The 19,088-nt window shown below is 31.4% G+C and overlaps 3 protein-coding genes and 1 long non-coding RNA gene across 8 annotated transcripts; 2 read left to right on the top strand and 2 right to left on the bottom strand.

Annotated features, from left to right (window-relative positions):
- The first annotated feature begins 1,633 nt into the window (after positions 1-1,633).
- Nd-b12 (NADH dehydrogenase [ubiquinone] 1 beta subcomplex subunit 3) lies at positions 1,634-2,594 on the top strand. The gene is made up of 2 exons (XM_083103679.1): positions 1,634-1,788; positions 2,154-2,594. The coding sequence occupies exon 2, from the start codon at positions 2,154-2,156 to the stop codon at positions 2,448-2,450; it is 297 nt and encodes a 98-aa protein (XP_082959805.1). The 5' UTR covers positions 1,634-1,788; the 3' UTR covers positions 2,451-2,594.
- Positions 2,557-7,615, bottom strand: LOC145973949 (meckelin). Of its 3 annotated transcripts, XM_083103672.1 has the most exons (13): positions 6,955-7,615; positions 6,722-6,883; positions 6,011-6,312; positions 5,675-5,869; positions 5,348-5,599; positions 5,122-5,276; positions 4,877-5,042; positions 4,515-4,799; positions 3,901-4,368; positions 3,546-3,814; positions 3,292-3,472; positions 2,908-3,118; positions 2,557-2,832 (listed from the first exon to the last, which is right to left on the bottom strand). In XM_083103672.1, the coding sequence occupies exons 1-13, from the start codon at positions 7,184-7,186 to the stop codon at positions 2,609-2,611; spliced, it is 3,102 nt and encodes a 1,033-aa protein (XP_082959798.1). In that variant the 5' UTR covers positions 7,187-7,615; the 3' UTR covers positions 2,557-2,608. The 3 variants fall into 3 exon arrangements, with proteins under 3 accessions (XP_082959798.1, XP_082959797.1, XP_082959796.1); XM_083103671.1 differs by having other exon boundaries at positions 2,557-3,118; positions 5,348-5,594; positions 5,670-5,869; XM_083103670.1 differs by having other exon boundaries at positions 2,557-3,118.
- On the top strand, positions 7,249-18,778 carry LOC145973950 (uncharacterized). Of its 3 annotated transcripts, XM_083103675.1 has the most exons (4): positions 7,249-7,407; positions 12,205-12,410; positions 17,777-17,970; positions 18,170-18,778. In XM_083103675.1, exons 2-4 carry the CDS (start codon positions 12,230-12,232, stop codon positions 18,557-18,559), a joined length of 765 nt encoding a protein of 254 aa, XP_082959801.1. In that variant the 5' UTR covers positions 7,249-7,407; positions 12,205-12,229; the 3' UTR covers positions 18,560-18,778. The 3 variants fall into 3 exon arrangements, with proteins under 3 accessions (XP_082959801.1, XP_082959799.1, XP_082959800.1); XM_083103673.1 differs by lacking the exons at positions 17,777-17,970; positions 18,170-18,778 and adding an exon at positions 15,261-17,303; XM_083103674.1 differs by lacking the exons at positions 7,249-7,407; positions 17,777-17,970; positions 18,170-18,778 and adding exons at positions 9,033-9,184; positions 15,261-17,303.
- On the bottom strand, positions 8,769-11,331 carry LOC145973953 (uncharacterized). The gene is made up of 2 exons (XR_014439589.1): positions 11,090-11,331; positions 8,769-9,227 (listed from the first exon to the last, which is right to left on the bottom strand). It is a non-coding gene; the product is annotated as an uncharacterized LOC145973953 (long non-coding RNA).
- Positions 18,779-19,088: the final 310 nt, after the last annotated feature.

Below are 19,088 nucleotides of genomic sequence, written 5' to 3'. Positions count from 1 at the left end.
AATTATATCGATTATTAGAGGGACTTTGAAAATCATTCGTTCCGTTATTTTCTATTAAACGTGGCTACAACACGATTTTTAATTATATTTTAAAGCTTATAGAGCTCATTTCATCTTATTCAGCTAATCATGCGCGAAATAAAATATGTATTTTATTCTCAATCGTGAAATTCGTATAAAGTCGCGTATTAATCGCAAATAAATCGGACAGTGAATTTTATGTTCAACGTAAACAATATGGATCACAAATGTTTGCCAAATATCTTCGTCTGTCATCATTTGTGTGATAATAATTATATCGCACGCGTGTTTATTGATGGTTTCGATTATCATATTATAAAAATTATGCTGATCTCGCAATCGAATATTCCGATTATTGTCGATTTATTTTTTCGTCGCGTTTTCTCGCGAATGTTAAATCGCGATTTATTTAGTAATTTAATTGTTGATTTTGAAGTTTATTCTATCTTTTCATTTTGAATATTTTCTTTGATAATCTATACAAAGTGCGCCAGTAATGCAAATACTTTCTTTTACAATCGAAGAAACGATCAATAATTTTATTAATGACTCTTTTGATCACGATTATTTACGTTATATAAAACTTATTAAATTCTATTATTACATATCTATTATTAATAATAAATGTCGCGTAATTAATCTTCGCTAATCAGTCTCGTCTGGACTATGTAAAAATTTTTAGTAAATTTTATATTATACGTATATTTTGAACATTTTCGTGTAATAAATTATTCCATGTAATAAATTATTTTGTATTAAATTTCGAATTATATTTTATATTAAATTTGTATTATATTTTGTCATATATATTGTAATATGTATTTAGCGTAAAAATATTATATTAAGCATAAAAATATTATGTTGGTATGAAAATTATAATAAAAATATATAAAAATAATGTTAGCTATATTAAAATGGAACGTATGAATTCTTTATATTTTATATAAATGAAGAGACTTAAAATATTTTGCAACATCTATATTTTTCGAGTCTTAATTATAAAAACTTCAGAAGAATCAGTGATTAATTTGACAAATTCTATACATGTATTAATAATTAAATTTTTAAATAATTAAAAAAATGATTGATAAATATCAAAGATCAGTTTACTGCTAATTAAGAAGATTTATAGAAATACGCTTAAAAATGTTTTTATCCCACAGCAGGCATTTTGTGTTTTGTAAATAAAAAGATATAAATATGACAATGAATATAGAAAAATATTTATTTTATCTTTGAATATTACAGTATCTTTCGCGATTGAATAATTTATTTATTATCAATTTACATACATAAGTATCTTGTTATACAGCACTAGTGCGCTAGCGGCATTTCGTGCACATAGCACGGAACAAAACCAGAAATTGTGCACATTATATATTACCCTCTGAGAACATTCATGGACATTGGCTTTGTAGTTCATGTCCACGTTTTCAATGTCCATAGAGGGAGTATCGCTTTCAGGGATCACCTAAAAGCAGGCCATGACATCTCTCAGTCTTCTCTCTGCTATATATTGTGTAGGTTGTCCGTCTATGTATTTTATATGTCTATGCAATAGCACTTTTAATGAACGACTATTTGTGTGATTGGTGTATATTTTTATATCTATCCAAATTCCAAAGCATATTGGCTAATCGATTGGCCAATCAGAACGAAAAGAGCAAAAGTTTCTCTAAAAAAAATGTACTTGCCCCTCTAAATTAATTTTATCAATCACGGTAAAAGTCTATTGTTGGTGGAATTTGAAGCCAGTTGTTTCAAAAGGTAATTATGTAATTTTAATTGAATAAATATTAATCAGGTGTTTATATACATAGATAATAAGTAATTTTTCATAATGTAATATTAGGATAGATTTTTTCACTGTTGATTTCTATTGTTTACAAAGTCAATAGTTACAAAAATTAACCTCTATGTAATAAACAGATCAATCAAGAATAAAATATAATAATTGAAATAGTAACACATATGAATATTATATCACCGTTTAAATTTTTCATTGATGTACAATGTGACATCAATGATGTTTAACAAGATCACTGTTGATCAACAATGACAGGAAGAAATTAATAAATAGTAATATATTATAGTACTTGTAATGTAATATGGTGTGTATGTATCTTCTGCAGATGGGAGGTCACAAGTTCGAACCGTACAAAATACCCGATCATAATATTTATAAGACAGAAGATGTGCCAGAATTGAAAAATGTTCAAGAAGAATTAGCCAAGAGGGGACTGAAGGATCCTTGGCTGAGAAATTATGTATGGCGCTACCAAAATACTCAATCAGTTTTTATGCGTAACATAGTATGTTTAACTAGAGGTTGGAAACTTGGTGTACCAGCATTTCTGATAACCATAGGTATTGAACAATATTTTGGTATTGATTATGGTCATGGGCATCATGATGAAGGTCATCATTAATATCCAGTTTATGTATTAATATTATGTGATATGGAATAGTAAAAATATCTCACTGTAAAGGAGAGATTGTCAGAGCTATGAAAATAAATTGTATAGTGATCGAAAGTAATAGTTGATATTTGTTTAAATAAACAATATTGTTTATATTATTGTTATGGTTACATTAGGAATCTTTTATCCAGTAACGACTTGTTACACAGATTTCTCTTAACATTACATCTGATAGCTATCAGGAATAGTTGCGATACGAGAACTGTCGTTATGCAGGCAAAAATGTAAGAATTATACATTGCCAAAAAGAAGGCAAATACGGTGATCTCGAATGTTGCTAGTAGCCATTCGTTTCCATAAAGTATCATTTTATTGAAGGAATAATTGTTATCTGTAATAAAATTGTTTATAAGAATAATCATTTTATTTATTTTTTTTATTATCAGGAATTGATATTTTATATTACCAATATAGAAGACGGATTTATCTTTGGCATTCACAAAAAGAATGTCACATAGTTTCTCTAATATATGCTGTTCTTTGATTATATAATCTTCATTTTCCGAATAATGATCCAGAAATTGCATTAGAAATAATCTCACTTTTGACCTCGTTTCTGATAATTGTTTCCAACTTTTTGAAGGTGAATTACTTCCTTTTAAGGTTCCTATGCTTCCCTGAAAAAAATTTTAATATATATTAAATGTAAAATAATTATTTACGGATATATATAAAGTGGATAACTAAATGGATTCTTGTTCTAAAAATATTACAACATAAAAATTGTATCTTTAATTCTGTTATGCTTTTTTTCGTAATAATACAGATTATATAACGATCTGAAGCATACATTATCCTTTTGTCTCATGAGTTGATCGTACAAAGATTTAAATGAATGGGTCAACGATACTATAAAAGTCTGATCGGTTGTGCCGGGTACCAGACCTCTGTGTGCGCACAAGTTATCTTCCTCCTTTTTCAGGTCGTTTATCAGAGTAGGAAGATCAGTGTCCGCGAATCCATGTACTGATCTATTAAACAAGTAACAAATACCGATTACATCTTTCATCATGTTTCATTTTGCAAACATTATTTTTCAATTACCTTCCATGGATGTAAAAACCGTAATAATTGTGCGCCAAGACGAATACGCTAATGTTTGCGACCGAACATAAATCTACAAACTTTTGCAGTCTATTTCTGATATATCTTTCGTAAAATGTAACACGGATTAACCATTGTGCGAAATATACGAATGCGTATACAAACGTGCAAATCGCATATTGTAAGGTAAAATTATTGTCCGCTTCGGAAGATTTATCTATAGCGGTCGATTCCGGTACCGCCAGCATCCACGATTCCAAGTCGAATATCTAAAATAATACATGAACGTATCATTTCTCGAATCTTTTATACGACAGATGAATTATGTGAAAATGTTTTATGTCATGTTCGAGACCTGTAAGATACATAGAGTATAAATTGATTGCAATGCCACGTTTATTTTTCTTCTGGTTTGCAATTTGCACCATTCGTTCGCGACGAAATATGTTCTCCAAACACTGATCGGAAAATTATGCGTATAATTGTGCTCGGTTGTCTCTCGTAAGGGAGATCTCGCGAGCGAATAGACGGAAGAGAAATCCGGCGTATATTTATCAATCGAAGAAGACTTGAACGTCTCATTCGGACTTGTGTTCTTGTTCGTTTTGTGCGATCTTCTCTTTCGCTTGGACGCGATAATGTCCGACGTTATTCTCGACGATTTGCCTTCGCCCCTCGGAAATCTATTGGAATACAATTTTCGTAGAGAGGTATGCGGAGAATCGTACTTCGATTCGTTACGTATCGTTCTCGGTTGCTCCCAGTCGATGAAAAATATACTCAAACCCCATTGCTGATAAACAAATCCTATCATTTCTATAATCTAAGTTTGAAAGAAAATCACACAGATTAATACTATAAAAAATATTATATATATTATTAAGCTCTTTGTTTTTATGCATATATAAAATAATAGAATCTTATTTTCTTCATCAATTTCATTTAATTTCAAAATATCGCGTTACTCACCTTAAAACTAAACGCTATGATAATGTATGTTTGGATTCTTTTTTCACTATCTTCATCGGGAAGTAGAATGTACGGTACTGTTTGGCCTTTATAAAAGACGAATAGATATATACACACGCTGATGCATACAAAAGTAATCATATTTCCAATCGCGCCCATAGCGTAGATCAAGAACCACAATAACACTGCTATATTGAGATTGCCGTTGTAATTCCACTTGTAGTAATTCCACGCTCTGATGCTGGCAAATATCAAAGCTATTCCCGTCAGAACTCCGATAGTTATCTAAAAAAAATATAAAAAGGAAGATATATAATGAATAATGTATGGAAGGTTTCTCTTCAATGCTATGATTTTTTTACCTCAACATTATAGTCTATATCGTTGTCCTTTAATACATATGTAACTTTGTAATCTATTACAACATCGGAATTGTCGAGGAAATCTTGATATGTTAATTCATCGTATTCCACGATTAAAAAAGGCGCAAAGATTTTGCCATGGTCTTTTCCGTTTTGAACGTTCACTCTGAAAAAATTTATTTTATTAATTTATTTTATTATTTTCTTATTATTTATAGGAAGCGCTTTCTATGAAAATCACTTACAAAATAGTCAGAGATTTCATGTATCGAAGCACCGAGAGCTCTGACGCTTTCGTGAATTTATTGTTCATAAATATTGATAATGCTTTGAAACCGCTTACATTGTCGACTAAAAAAAATTTTCGCACCAGCTGTTGCTGTAAAATTTCTTTAATATTCTGCGAAAAAGGTATTTAAATTTTTGATTATTATTATAATTATCATCAAATTATAATCCACGTAATTTTACCTGATCCGTCGATTTAACGATCACGGGCAATGCATGTATAAAAGATTTATTGTCCTCTTTAAATATCAAATAAGGTGATAATAATTCCATTTGTGCATTCAATAATTCAGCAGCAGTCGTTTTGCATTTCTTCTTAAAATTTACACCGAATCTCACGTTTCTCAAAAGTTGACATGGCAGAGTCGGCCTACCCATAGATAAGAATTCACCGTTCAACGCAAATCTTGCAATTGTGAAATCCAGGATGCTGCTCTAAAAATATACAATAAAAGTTCGAGATATTTAAATTCAAGATATACAAGATATGTGCACATTTTTATACCGTACATTATCTCCTTTTTTGAGGCTGTATCTCTCGGATATTTTCGTGTCGTTCATTATTGCTATAGTATTCTGCTTACTATAAAACAACCATACAGGCGCCATAGGTGTGTGCATAAAAAACATGCAAGCTATACCGTCACTGTAAAGGGTTAAGGCGCATATATTTGATAAATGTTCACATGCTACCCTATCTTTTTTCTAAAAAAGAATGATCAAGAGATTGAATGTTATTATTATAAATATAATATTCTAATAAATTATGTAGAATTATATACAATATAATCATTATATATGTTATTTTAATATTTTGAAGGAAGTTTGAGTCTTTTAATCACGTACTTTGCAGAGATGCACTGCTATTTGCAGTTCGCTTCTCAAATAATAGCTGTCTATGCTTTCGCTCTGAAATTTCATCAAGTATGTATTTCTGATATCCGGCCAATCAGCGACATCATCCTTATGTAGGCAATAATTTCGAAGTCTTATGTGCGTTGTGCTTGGACATACGCAATTAACGTGACCATTATACTCGCGACTGTCGCATGGCAAACATTTGGAACAATCGGGAGATGGATACGTACCTTGGACGCATGTTACACAAAGTACATTATCCAGCAACATGCCATTAATATTTCTGTCCACTGCAAATAATAGGACAAAGATAAAATTTAATTTATAAATAAATAAAAAATAAAATAACAATAGACAATTAAAATTATATCAATATTAATTTGTGATTAAAAAGAAATAGAGTAATTAAATACAAAATAAATTAAAAATAATGATTAAAGGGAAAATGCATTTTATGCAAATCTACAATCTTTTTTATTAAAAAATTAACTACTTCCCACAAGTAGCTTAGTATAAAATTATAAAAACAAAGCATAGTATTCAGTATTTGAATATTTTAACTTTTTTTGAATATGTTACATCTTTGTTACAAAAATTATAAAAGATTGCACACGAGGAATACTTCTTACATAGATCTTTTACATTTATATTTTAGATTTTCACGAAACTGCATTTTCGAAGAGAAATTGTTAAGATTACATTTTATTTGGTTTGTAGAACACTTGCACGTTGCATTTGCACGCAGGATGCAGTCTCCTCCATCTGCGGTCACGGTCATGTTAGGACCGCAGGTGACGCAAAGGGGGTTGCCGTTCTCGAAACCGACCGTTTTGCTGAACTTGTCGCACACACATCGCAAACCTAGCAGAGAAAAATACATATGAAAATAAAATAAATATATAATAAAATCGCGAAAAAATTAATGAACTCACGATTCGCGAATGGTTCGAGATTCTTGCTGGTGTTGCACCGCGAGCAGGATAAAGAAACGGTATCAAAGTATTCATCATATTTACACGAACTCGATTCCCAGTACTCGAGTACCTCATTATTCACATTGAAAGCGTTCGCGAATGTCGAGAAAAAGATCGCAATCAACGTCAGATGACGATTGCGACTACTACTTCGGGTGCAATTCATATTTGTTTGCCATGTGGTCACCATGCCGACGTAAGTATCGGTCACCCGTTATGCGTCCCTACCGGGGAACTCTTCAGCTACACGACCGCAAATCCGAATTACTACCAGAAGGATAGAGATAAGTAGGGAGAGCCACGAAGAGAGTGGGAAATAATTCGAACGACGCAACGACGATGTGGGAGTCGCGCTGCTACTTTCGAGGAAACAGCATCCTGAGGGATAACACCTCGTGACAATCGTTTTAGGTAAGGGCGTCCCGATTTTCGCGCCGCGATTTTTAACTCGAGGAAAAAAAATCGATCGCATTATCAATCAATCGTCACGCGTACGGGTATATCATGTGTACAAATTGCCAATAGTGCGCGAACACGGATCTTCTCTTTTTCGCAAATATTTGCACGTATTACAGTGTATTGCATCGATAAACCACATATTAAGATGATTTTCTACGAATAGTTTTTCCTTTTTCTTTTTATATATTTTTATCTCTCATATTCTTATAAAAATAAGTTATCTTCAAAATTAGTATAAATTTTTGAAATTAAAATATAATTTTTCCTGAAAAATAATTTTTGTGCGAGACAATTTTACAAGTGGTTTAATCTATTGAACATATATTCTATTTTGCACATATAACGAAGTTATCTCTCTTACACAATCATGATGCAATGGAATGATCATTCGCATAGTGCAACGAAATTAACAGCATTCATCGTATGCCATTTGCGTTCCTAATCAGCTGGCATCGTTAATAGAGCGCCCAAAGATATCATCTATCATAATTAAAATTATTAGATTATAATCACGCGATTAAGCTGAACTACTCTGCAACTATATACATATATTTAATTTCATATATAAGAAATGTGCTCTTTTTTTTAACAATCGATCAAGCAAAATGCATATAATTCTCTCACGAATCTAATTAAGTTAACCAAGCAACTTTTAATTACTATTTTGCAAATTTCATTAACATTTTCTACTTTTTTAAATATTAAAATGTATTTTTTTATAGTATTAAAATCATGTGTTTTCTAGTACAAATGATATAAATTCATAATGCCATCAAATGTAATCAATCTAATAACCTAATCTAAATGATATTAATGAATTAAAAACATGATAGTATTATGTGTGTTACTAGTATTAACAATAATAATATAAAATTTAAAACATCAATAGTTAAATAAAAAATAACATTGCGTTTAAAAGTGTATCTTATTTAAGAAAAACTATAGAGTCAATTATATGCACGGAGATTATTTGGTAATCGATATCACCGTTTTTAAGTGCCGTCTGTACCAGCTAAATTTGGCGGACTTACGCAACGAGAGAGAACTAACGCGGTCTGACACCATGAGTGCCGTTTCTATTGGCTAAAAATTCGATTTTGTACTTGTAATCCTTCGCAAAACATATAAAAAAATTTATATAAATTCCGGGAAATTAATAACTCATATTCGTGTAAAATAATAATTAATGCGATAATAAGCATATCTTTTATAATATTATATTAATAATTATTTATCAATTAACTGCCATTGTTCGTTACTTAATAGTTTGCAGATTATTAATTAAAACGTTACCTACACAAATACACATGTTCATAAAATTTCGTTATATCTAAAATTACGAAAATATTACATGTTTACAATATTTTCTATCGCAGCTAAAAATTAATATTAGATTTATAACATATTTTTTCATTAGAAATTATTTATTGACTATTAAATTCTTATTACATTTGCAATCTTTCGTTTTTCTATGTGATGTGTACAGACATCCGATACGTTGCACGAATTAACAAGAAGGCGGCGCAATTGGCGACGATATATTTAAGTCTAGTGGTCTAAGCGAAAATTCGGGGATTAAATAATTTATATGGAGATCTAGCGGGGTTGCTGAGTCAGAATCTAAAACAGTTGGCATTATATCCGAGTAACTCATAAGCGCATTTACGTGTCCGGCTTGTCGTTGATCCATTTCACTGCCGCCGACGCTTTCTACACGAAATCGCATAAAGTGAGTTGTGGTGAATCCCGGGATAATTCATCGCTCGCTCTCACTATAATAGCGGGCCAAATATTTCATGTATCATTGTGGTTGTCAATAATAGCGTCATAATTTCGTTATTACTACTTGCGTGATCGTATAATTCTTATTTCTTCTGTCAAGAGCCTTTAATAAACTATTCAAACAAATTCAATTATTCAGTGTGATTTTTTACAAATTAAAGAGAATATTAATTATATATATTACGTTATTTAAAGATATATAATAAATATATATGATAAATACAATATTTTGATACATTATTATAGTTTAATATAAAAATTTATCAGATTTGCACACTTTTTTTATATTGAGTTATATACTTAAATATTCATATTGTAACTAAATTTGATTAGTTTTAATAAAATCCAAGAATTTACTACGCTTTTCAATTTGTAAATGCAATCTAATCGATTTATTTTTGTTTCTGTATCTATATATTGTCACTTACAAACTAATCGCGCATATTATATATTTTTTATATCAGTTTCTTTAATTTTATTATTATTATATTTATTATTTTTAATCTTAACTTTAAAACAACTTTAATTTTGTCTCTTAAACATATAGACATGTTGCTTTTAAATGCTACGTGACTTTTCTGAATGATCGTACGACTTGGAACGTACAAATACGACGACTACTCATCGTGTATAGTAAGATACCGAGGAAGGAGAAGGCATGAACGAATGATTGAGTAATGACCCGATACGTTCTAAATCATAGCTGCTTTCCTAGCGGACGGACGCCAGACACATACAAGCCAATTAAGTCGAGCAAATAATCTAATTGAAAGAAGCCGGTTATAGCTTGTCGTATTTTGGCACGTGCAATTCGACGGAAAAGCGTATTCGACCGAGGAAGGATGTATCAGTGTAGATATCATTTTCACTGTTTATTCCGAGCTGTGAATTTATTTCCGACGCGCGAGACGTAATGTTTATTTCGAACGACCATTATTATTGGATATATTTGTGTCGATGATCCGTGATATCCATGAGCCAGCAAAAATACGTATATTTCCTTGTATATATTGTACATGGAATATAGATAAATGAATTTGCCAGTCTCTAAAAGCTATGATTTGTCAAAAAAGTTCCATCATTATCGTGCTGCGTTATAAAGATAAAACGTTGAAAACTAAAACGTTGAAAATTTTCACGAATTCTATTTAATTCTAATTAATTCCAATAAAACTTGTCAGCATTCAAAATGCAAAGTCATATAAGTTTTACACTTATTGTTAGATCAAATTAAATAAAAAAAAATAAATAAAATAAGCGAGTTTATAAATTGACTAGTTTTTATAATTTCAATTTTATTTTGTATCTTCAATTATTTAAAAAAAGGATACGCGTATATTTAAAGAGCAAAACGATAATATATATATCTGCATTTCTTTTTATTCATTAAGTTTGGATTTTTTTAAATCTGGAAAGTAATTTTAATTAATTATAATTAAGAACTTGCCATGAAATCTCTTTGTTTAGTGTAATTGACTTTTTGAAATTTTTTTTTTACTTAAGTGCAAACACTCAACACGAAAAAAATGTGTTACTATTAATTATTTACTATACCTAAACTATATCTAAGAAATTCTTTGCTTAATATAGCTCCGATAATTTAATAGTCAACAAAAATAAATTGACCGACTTATAGTGCTCTCATTAGCCTACATTCGCGATAATATATCTCTTGCTCTAATATGTGGCTGCACAACTTAAAAATAATTTCGAAACAAAAGATGTGAGCGGAGGCGGTCGAAGAACATTAATCTTCAATGTGGGTTGAAAATTTGCGACACAACAATGTTATTGTGTCTATCTATTTCAATTAAAAGTTGATTTAATCAAGAACAAACAATGTAAATAGTACCTGATGGATCTTGCCGCTCTGAGCTCCAACCTCAGAATTAGAGGCTGAAAATGCGATAATTAAAATCACACGTTGAACCATATCTTTTACCGCGAACACAGACACAAAAGTCGGCCCTGAAGGAGAGAGTGGGCGCGCAGGGATTCACGCCTCGTATTCAGGGAGGCTGTGTTAGCCCGGGCCTCGTGTACACCGTGCCAGTTCAGTTCACGGGCACCAAATTAGACACGGGCTATTTTCGATCGGCGGTACAGTCGCTCGCTCCAGTTTGCCGACGATGACGAGCTAAACCATCAAGAGAAAATTCATCGAACTTTTGTTACACGCGGTATAGCCCGCGTCTCTTGGAAGCCACGTGGAGAACGACAAAAAGCAAGAGAGGTTCTCGAGTCGTCACGTGTTCTACTCTTATATATTTCCACGTGGATGGAATAACTGAAACATTTATTCATATGTTAGAATTAATTTAGAACTTTTATATTAACAATAATACTGACACGAAATATCAATGTCTAGATAATAAATCAATAGACATGTATCATTGCATATATAAAATGTATATAGCTAAATGTAATATCTGCGGGCTACATAACATTCATTTAGTATATAACAATTAATTAGAATATTTTATAAATAAATCAGTTTAATAAAAAATGTAAAAATTATTTTATAAAAAGTATACTTGATAAAAATATGATAAAGTATATAAAGAAAATAATAATTTATATAATATTTTTATAGACTATTGAATATATTATTTTATTAAAACAAAAGATGGATATTATTTTTCTTACAAAAGCAATCTGCACTTTCATTTTTAATAGAATTTCTAAACTAATAATATGATTTGATTAATTAAAAATAATAAAATTCCTCATTTTATCCTTACAATGTAATTTTTATTTTCTTTTGTTGGCGATTATCATATTTAATTATTTCATTTAATCTTTCTCATATTTACTGTAAAAAAGATTTATCTTTAAAAAATTCTATTAATCAGAATTCGAATTATTTTGAAGATAAGGTATTTCCTTATATTTTTTAAAATCTTATCCTCTTCTACTCATAATTTCATGCATGGAAGATCACAATACAAACGTGTGTTTAATTTGCAGATAACAGAAAGACAGTTTAACCGAGATGTCGAGGCCAATCCTTAGCAGGCCGCGCACATTCATCTATGGCAGCAACTACGACAAGGGCGAGTCCTATTACAAGCCCATGGTCGATCACCTAGACCGGAAGTATAGCTCGCGGCCGTTGTTCCCGGAGCCGAGAAACTCTCTAGCCGACGAGATCGCGGCGCGCCGTAGCGACATCGGTAACCTGTTCAGTCGTTTTCCGAAGTGGTTTTAAAGGAGTGTTGCAAAAAAAGACTTGCCAGATCCTCCTCGAGAGATTATCTCGCGAGATGAGGCTCGCGCTAAATAGAAATTCGCTATGCAAATCAAATATTTGAGAGAGAAACTCTTATCCCCCCCCCCCCTTTCCCCTCCTGCCCCCTCTCGTTCCAACTTCCACAACTCGCATGATCGATTTACTTTGCGGCGAGGTATTGTCAACTGATTACTCGCCTTGACATCGCCTCGATTATCCTCGATCAATTTTCTGATCAGAGGAATCGTGATGCAAAACTCGAAATTAGGATGTGAATGGAGAATCGTTGCCCAGGATTTATCGCCGTTAACTGAGATCTATATTAATAAAAAGAGATATGAGATAGAGAAAATATATATAGTAAAAAATATTATTTTATCTAATATTTAGAGGTAGGTGTAGAAGAAGAAAGCAAAGTATTTATCGCCATTTTATCCTAATAGGACTTTCCCAAAATTAAAAAAAAATTGTATAACATATATTTATTATATATATTCAATATCACAATACGTTAAAAATAAATTAAATACTAGATCCAAAATATGTGAATCAAGCATCATTTTTGCATTAATAATCAATTTATTAGAGATTAGAAAAAAATTATAAATAAATATTAAAATAGATTATGATGAAGTATTGTAGCGAGAGATATGTAAATAATTAAACATTTTGCAATTTCTTCTTGAATATTATCAAGACTAAAGCTTGTTGTCCTGGTAATCAGCGAACGAGGACTTCACATTCTAACGTTTTGATTAGATTTTGATGTCACCCTTTTGCGTGCATCGGGCTTTATTGTCTTGCCTGCCGTCTATAGTTAGTTTTTTGATCTTGATGTATCATCTTGTTTGAATAAACGTTTTGTTTCCTAAGTACACGTGTTTTTCCGCGAAAAGTTTGGGTGGTGTGATTATTGTACGTATGTTGCGCTTGCTGCGACGATCGTCCACAAGATCAACTGGCTGTAAATCAACGCGCCAGCTTCTCAAGAATCGATTCGCGATTTACACTTCGACATCGCGGAACTTTATCTTCGCCATTGATTTCCGAACATTTACACGCATGCATATAGTCACATATACTCATGACTCACATCGACACAGATATAGTGAGGCGACTTATAGAGATATATTTATAAAAGATATATTTCACATGTCCTCTTGAGTAATACGTCTGCAATAAAATTGGCAGTAATCGTTCAATTACCGACGAATAAATTTACGTCTTCGCACTTTACGTAATCGCACAAAATCAGCATGAATTATCGGTTGCGAGGAATAGTAGATTTTGTGGGTTTCGATCTTATAGGATATTTCAGCAGAAAAAGAGAGAAAAAGTATACCAGCACTCAGTTGTCATCAGAGAAAATTAATCTTTCAGTGAAAATTAGGTCATGATTAATTTGTATTTTTTTTATATTATTAAGAATTGTTTAAAGATTAAAAACGATCTATCAGAAGAAACTCTTCCATGTTTAAAAAATTGTAATATCTAAAGATAGCATGATAAAAGCTCTAAGTATTTAATAATTTTATAAAATCTAATTAAATTATAACTCTAATTTTTCTGCCGAGAGGACGCGAATACAATGTTACCTGTCGCAATTATTTACTTATTTGGGACACGCTATGTTTCTAATTATCGCAAATGGTGTAATGCGGAGGATGAAGATAAGCGTTATTCTTGACGTTGGGTACAACTTAGTTTATTAGCATAGTCAGGCATATTAATGGAATTTTGTAGATGTGCCAGATTGTTAATGCGATGCGCATTCGAATTTATTTTTGTCAAATGACTAAAAATATGTGCAACGCGCGGTATAAAATTTACTTGGCTGAATCATTGTAAGTAGAGAAGCATTGCAATGAACCGGTACAAAAACGATGCCAGTTTCTTATAAAATCTTATGAATAATAATTTCACAGGTAACAATGTAATTTCAATTTTATATAATATTTAGAAAATTATATTATATATTTAATTTGCAAAATTAAATAGGTAAATTATTTTTTAATTCATAATATTTTTATCATACATATAATAGATAACATAGATTTCCTTTATCATAATATATATATTTTTTATATATTTTATATAATTTAAACTATAGTAACTTGTTAATCTTTTTAATCATTTTTGTCATTACAAATTTTTATTATAATGAATACATTTCCATTGCTGTTGCATCTAACGTCAAGTTATATTTTTATTACAGTTTTAAACTAATATATATATAACCAGTGCTGGAAATAAAATCTTTAATTTTGCAGAAGAAGAAAATTGAATTAAGTTGAACGATTTATATCAATATTTACCTATATATCGCATATAATGTGAAACATAATAATTTTAAATAAAGACATTTCAAATAAAATATTCTTTTACCTGCACCTTCCCTCAATACCATCACTGGTTATAATTCATTATATCCTAGAGATATAATATCCTAGAGAATACAGTTAAAAGATAACACTTAAATGTTATGACATATCTTGATGTGATACATAAAAACATAATTATTAATAATAATGAATATATTTTTAGATTGCACAATTTTATAATTGACTTGATTAAATCGCGACATTGCGAGATTTTCCATCTTTTCCCTTTCTACCCATCATTATCTCTCATCAACTTTCACCATTTTTCATCTGAAATCGTTGAGGCAACTTCGATCGTTTTATATTTCGCTTCTCGGCGATATGCCCATCATCGCTCATCGTTCATCACCGCTCATTATCGCTCGTCTCTACTCGCACAAGTCAACGCTTTTTTCTGATATCGGTTTTTGCAGGAACGCGCGACCTCTCCGGTCCCCGCACCGGTTCCCTTGGCCGCGACCCTGACCTCGACCTCGACCCCCGTAACCGCGCCTCCCAACTATCGCCCTTGATCGACTCTCAGCTAGCCCCCGATGACGAGGACACCGTCTATGACAGCCGTGGACAGCGCATATCGGCGCGTCGCAGGATGGGCGATGAGTTTGCGGAGGACGTGACGGCAACGACTCGTCGTTTTCGAGCTCGAGTGGCTGCGTTGAATATCGAGGACGAGCTCGAGGCCTCTACTGCCGCGAATCAGGCGAAAAAAAGCCCCAGTGATCTCCTGGAGAACGCGATAACCGCCAGGAAGAGCGCCAAGCAGGCGCTCGAGGATGTTGAAAGCACTTTTAAGAAGCGCTCGAAGCTTTTCGACGAGATCGATCGCGCCGACGAGGGTAAACCTATGTTCTCCAGGTGGACTAAGCTGATCAACGAGGACGACGATCTAATATCGGCTAGCGCAGCAGCCAGCCGAGCCAAGCAGACGAAGGCTCGCCTCCACGATCTCGAGTCAGAGATGGAGGAGCTCGCCGAAAGGAAAGCCAAGAGGGAACGTAGAGCGGCAGCTCTCAAAGCGTTGGTCAACGAAACCGCTGATACCGATATCGTTCAACAGTCAACCTCAAGTCAGTTCAGTAAGAAGGTGTCGGTACGCAGTGCTGAACGAGCGGAAAAGCACGTCAATTTCTAGATGAGAAGAATCTTGAGATCTATTTTAATTTTCACGACGGTGCTTTACAGCCGTATAGATATATTGTATCCTGAAGACTTCCGTTTTGTGATCCGTGAAAGAGAAAATTTAATTTAAAGTCCGTCACGATTATCATGCGGAGAGATTGTTTGGAAAGATTTTTTTTTTGGAAAATAGAGCTGAAACAACAGCAACTTTTCTCGATTTATTAAATGTTTTTATCGTTTGTTAAATTATTCTTTAAATAATTAAATATATATGCTAAAAAAATTTTTTTAATTATTATAAAATATATATATATATATTTTATGCAATAATATTTTTAATTGAATTTTTGACTATTTCAATTGCAATCTCACAATTACAATATTACGACTATAACGCTAAGACATTATTGTATTTGAATGTATGAATATAGAATTTCTTTCCAGTATATATATATATCATTAAATAATGATCGTGTGTTTGCGTTCTTAGCGGTCGTGTAATTACAATGTGTCGTTAATTTATTCGTAAAAAGAACGTACACATTAGTTACATTAACATAATAGTATTTCGACAATATGTGTACCTTGGCGCTTATATTTTTATGATATAATGCGTACGTTCGTTCTGCGAAACTCTGTAATTATAATTGTATTAATACGTTAATATGCGAGGCACATCTTTCGAAAATATATTTAATCTGTCTATTTTTACATGACTAAATAATTTTATGGCTTAAAGTAGAAAATGTATATGCAGTTTGAATTATCATAATAAATTAAATTATTTTTTTATTTACTGGAAACTATTTTTTTTATAATTGACAAATTTATATGTTACATTTTATTTTTATTTAGATTATTTTTATATTAAATTATGATTATATAAAATTCAACGAATGAATTTAGTTGATGTTACATTAATTATATATTACTCAAAATTTAATGTATATATATTTTCTGACGATATTCCTCGCATCGTGATAATTTCTCGCTTTTTTGCTCCTCGACCTGTGATTTGAGAGAGCTTAAGTGTTGATTGTTCCTAAAGAAAGAGAGATACATTTAGAAACTCTGAAACATACATTTTAGAAACTCCGCAAATATTTTCACATTAAATATACTATTATAAACGCAAGAATCATATTCATAATTGCTCCGAAATATTACCATTTTCAGAGAATTATTTCTCGTTATTGGAGAGTAAACTCTGTAATACAAATTTTTAAGAACACATTTTTCAAAAGAAGCGCGACATAATCTACAAAACTTTTGCCGAATTCAACATATATGTATACTTTATCTTTCTTATTTATGAATAAATCTCGTTTGAAAACCTTTTTCGAGAAGCTGATTGATATAACTGACAATGAGTGATACATGTGTTTATTACAAATGTTTCCATGTCTCCTTTATTCATTGTGTATCTTGTTGTTTTCCTTTTTTCCGCATGCAGACTTCTCACTAGCTGTATAGAAATTACAGGTAAGAATTTATTTTATGAAGCAAGTAAAAAAATTAATAAATATTCTTGAAAATTATGTATATTAATAGATTAATATAAATCCATCTCTCTCTAACTTTACTAAACTTTGCATATATTTTTGAATATATAATATTAAATCGTGATACACTGTATATATATGTACGTATATAATATAATTGGTAACTTTACACATAAATTATATATATGATAATTATTATAAATAAATTATAAATAAATTATTTTTAAGTTGAAGAGTTGCCACAAAAAAGTAGAATTAATATTAATATCTTAACAATATAATCTTACACGAGTCTACTAACATTTTAGGCTCCCGTAATTTATCGGGAAATCGTGACGATTTTGAAGAGCTGGACTTTCTAATCAATGGACGTGGTCGACCCATTCAAGAAGATCCTTACGAGAACGATTTCGTGTTAAATCATCGACGTTTTAAGGAACGCGCAGCTGCTGCATTCGAGGAAGATATGGCGGAATTGAGACGCAAAAGACGGGATATGCAGGTTGATTTAAACAAAAAATCAATAATTTGCAATTAAAAATTAAATCTAAAAAAAGTCGAAACATTCATCGCATAAAAGATTAATTTATTATTATAATTCAAAATATATAACTGTGTATTTATAACTATAGAGCAACCAATATGAGAATATTGTTTACACTTTTTTACTACTTTTATCTAGAGGACTTACTTTCTTGCAGGATCGCATCTTCGACGTGATCGATCTAAACGCCGAGATCGAAAAAGCCAAGAACACGCTGGAGGCAGCCGATGTAGTGTTCCAACGACACGCGACCAAGTTCGACAACCAAAATAACGACGAACAGGCGCTGTCACTGACACAGAAACTTGATAGAACGCGCAAAATCGCCAACATGGAACTGGTACCGGAGAAGCCAAAGAAGCCCAAAACTTTCCTAATGAAGTGGTCCAAATTGCCAGTCGAGGAGTCAGAAACTGGTCAAATAGGCAGACAGCGTAGGATCAATTCGCTGATTGATACTAGCGAAATTCGCGATCCGCTGGAAACTCTCGTGATGCAGCCGATGAAACGGAAATTGATAAAGAGGAAGAAAAGTGTTTCGTTTTAAGAACCGAGCGTATTCTTTATTGAATATTATATGGAATGTCTAAAATTTATCAAGATTTATTTTTAAAAAAGTTTGAAGAATCTTTTTCAACATATTAGATATCCCGAAATATATTAATACAAGTATATTAGATCCTGAAAAAAACTAAGATATTTTTTGATAGAGAAGATAATGTATATGTTTTTTTTGTTGCAATGAAAAATTTCTCATATTCTCAATATGATATTCTGAAAATAACTTGTTATTTTTCATTATAATCCTTGATAGATAAATATAATTACAAGTATATATAAATTAATAAATATTAAGTGCTAAATAAAAATTTAAAAAAAAAATTGAAGATTCTACTCTTAATTCTAAATAAAATAACCTATGATTTTATCTAAAAGCTTCTCCTAGAAGAAATAAAATTGATTATTAGCTGAAAAGAAAAACACAGAGAGATCTGAACGCGATAGAGATCTAAAAAAGCAATCTTTTTGACATTTGAAATATTTACAGTGTCGTATATTTTATAATACTGATCTCT

This window comes from Camponotus vicinus, unplaced genomic scaffold, assembly GCF_025532165.1.
Source record: "Camponotus vicinus isolate PSW18456_S1 unplaced genomic scaffold, iyCamVici1.0 SCAF_6, whole genome shotgun sequence".
Classification (NCBI taxonomy): domain Eukaryota; kingdom Metazoa; phylum Arthropoda; class Insecta; order Hymenoptera; family Formicidae; genus Camponotus; species Camponotus vicinus.
This window is presented reverse-complemented; position numbering and strand designations above follow the sequence as displayed.

Excerpts from the sequence above, each read along its gene's own strand:
- Nd-b12 (XM_083103679.1), top strand. The coding sequence starts at position 2,154 with ATGGGAGGTCACAAGTTCGAACCGTACAAAATACCCGATCATAATATT.
- LOC145973949 (XM_083103671.1), bottom strand. The coding sequence starts at position 7,186 with ATGGTGACCACATGGCAAACAAATATGAATTGCACCCGAAGTAGTAGT. Across the intron at positions 4,800-4,876 it reads ATATAGACTATAATGTTGAG|ATAACTATCGGAGTTCTGAC; the intron begins GTAAAAAAATCA and ends TATTTTTTTTAG. Across the intron at positions 3,119-3,291 it reads TCATGAGACAAAAGGATAAT|GGAAGCATAGGAACCTTAAA; the intron begins GTATGCTTCAGA and ends AATTTTTTTCAG.
- LOC145973950 (XM_083103673.1), top strand. The coding sequence starts at position 12,230 with ATGTCGAGGCCAATCCTTAGCAGGCCGCGCACATTCATCTATGGCAGC. Across the intron at positions 12,411-15,260 it reads GGCGCGCCGTAGCGACATCG|GAACGCGCGACCTCTCCGGT; the intron begins GTAACCTGTTCA and ends CGGTTTTTGCAG.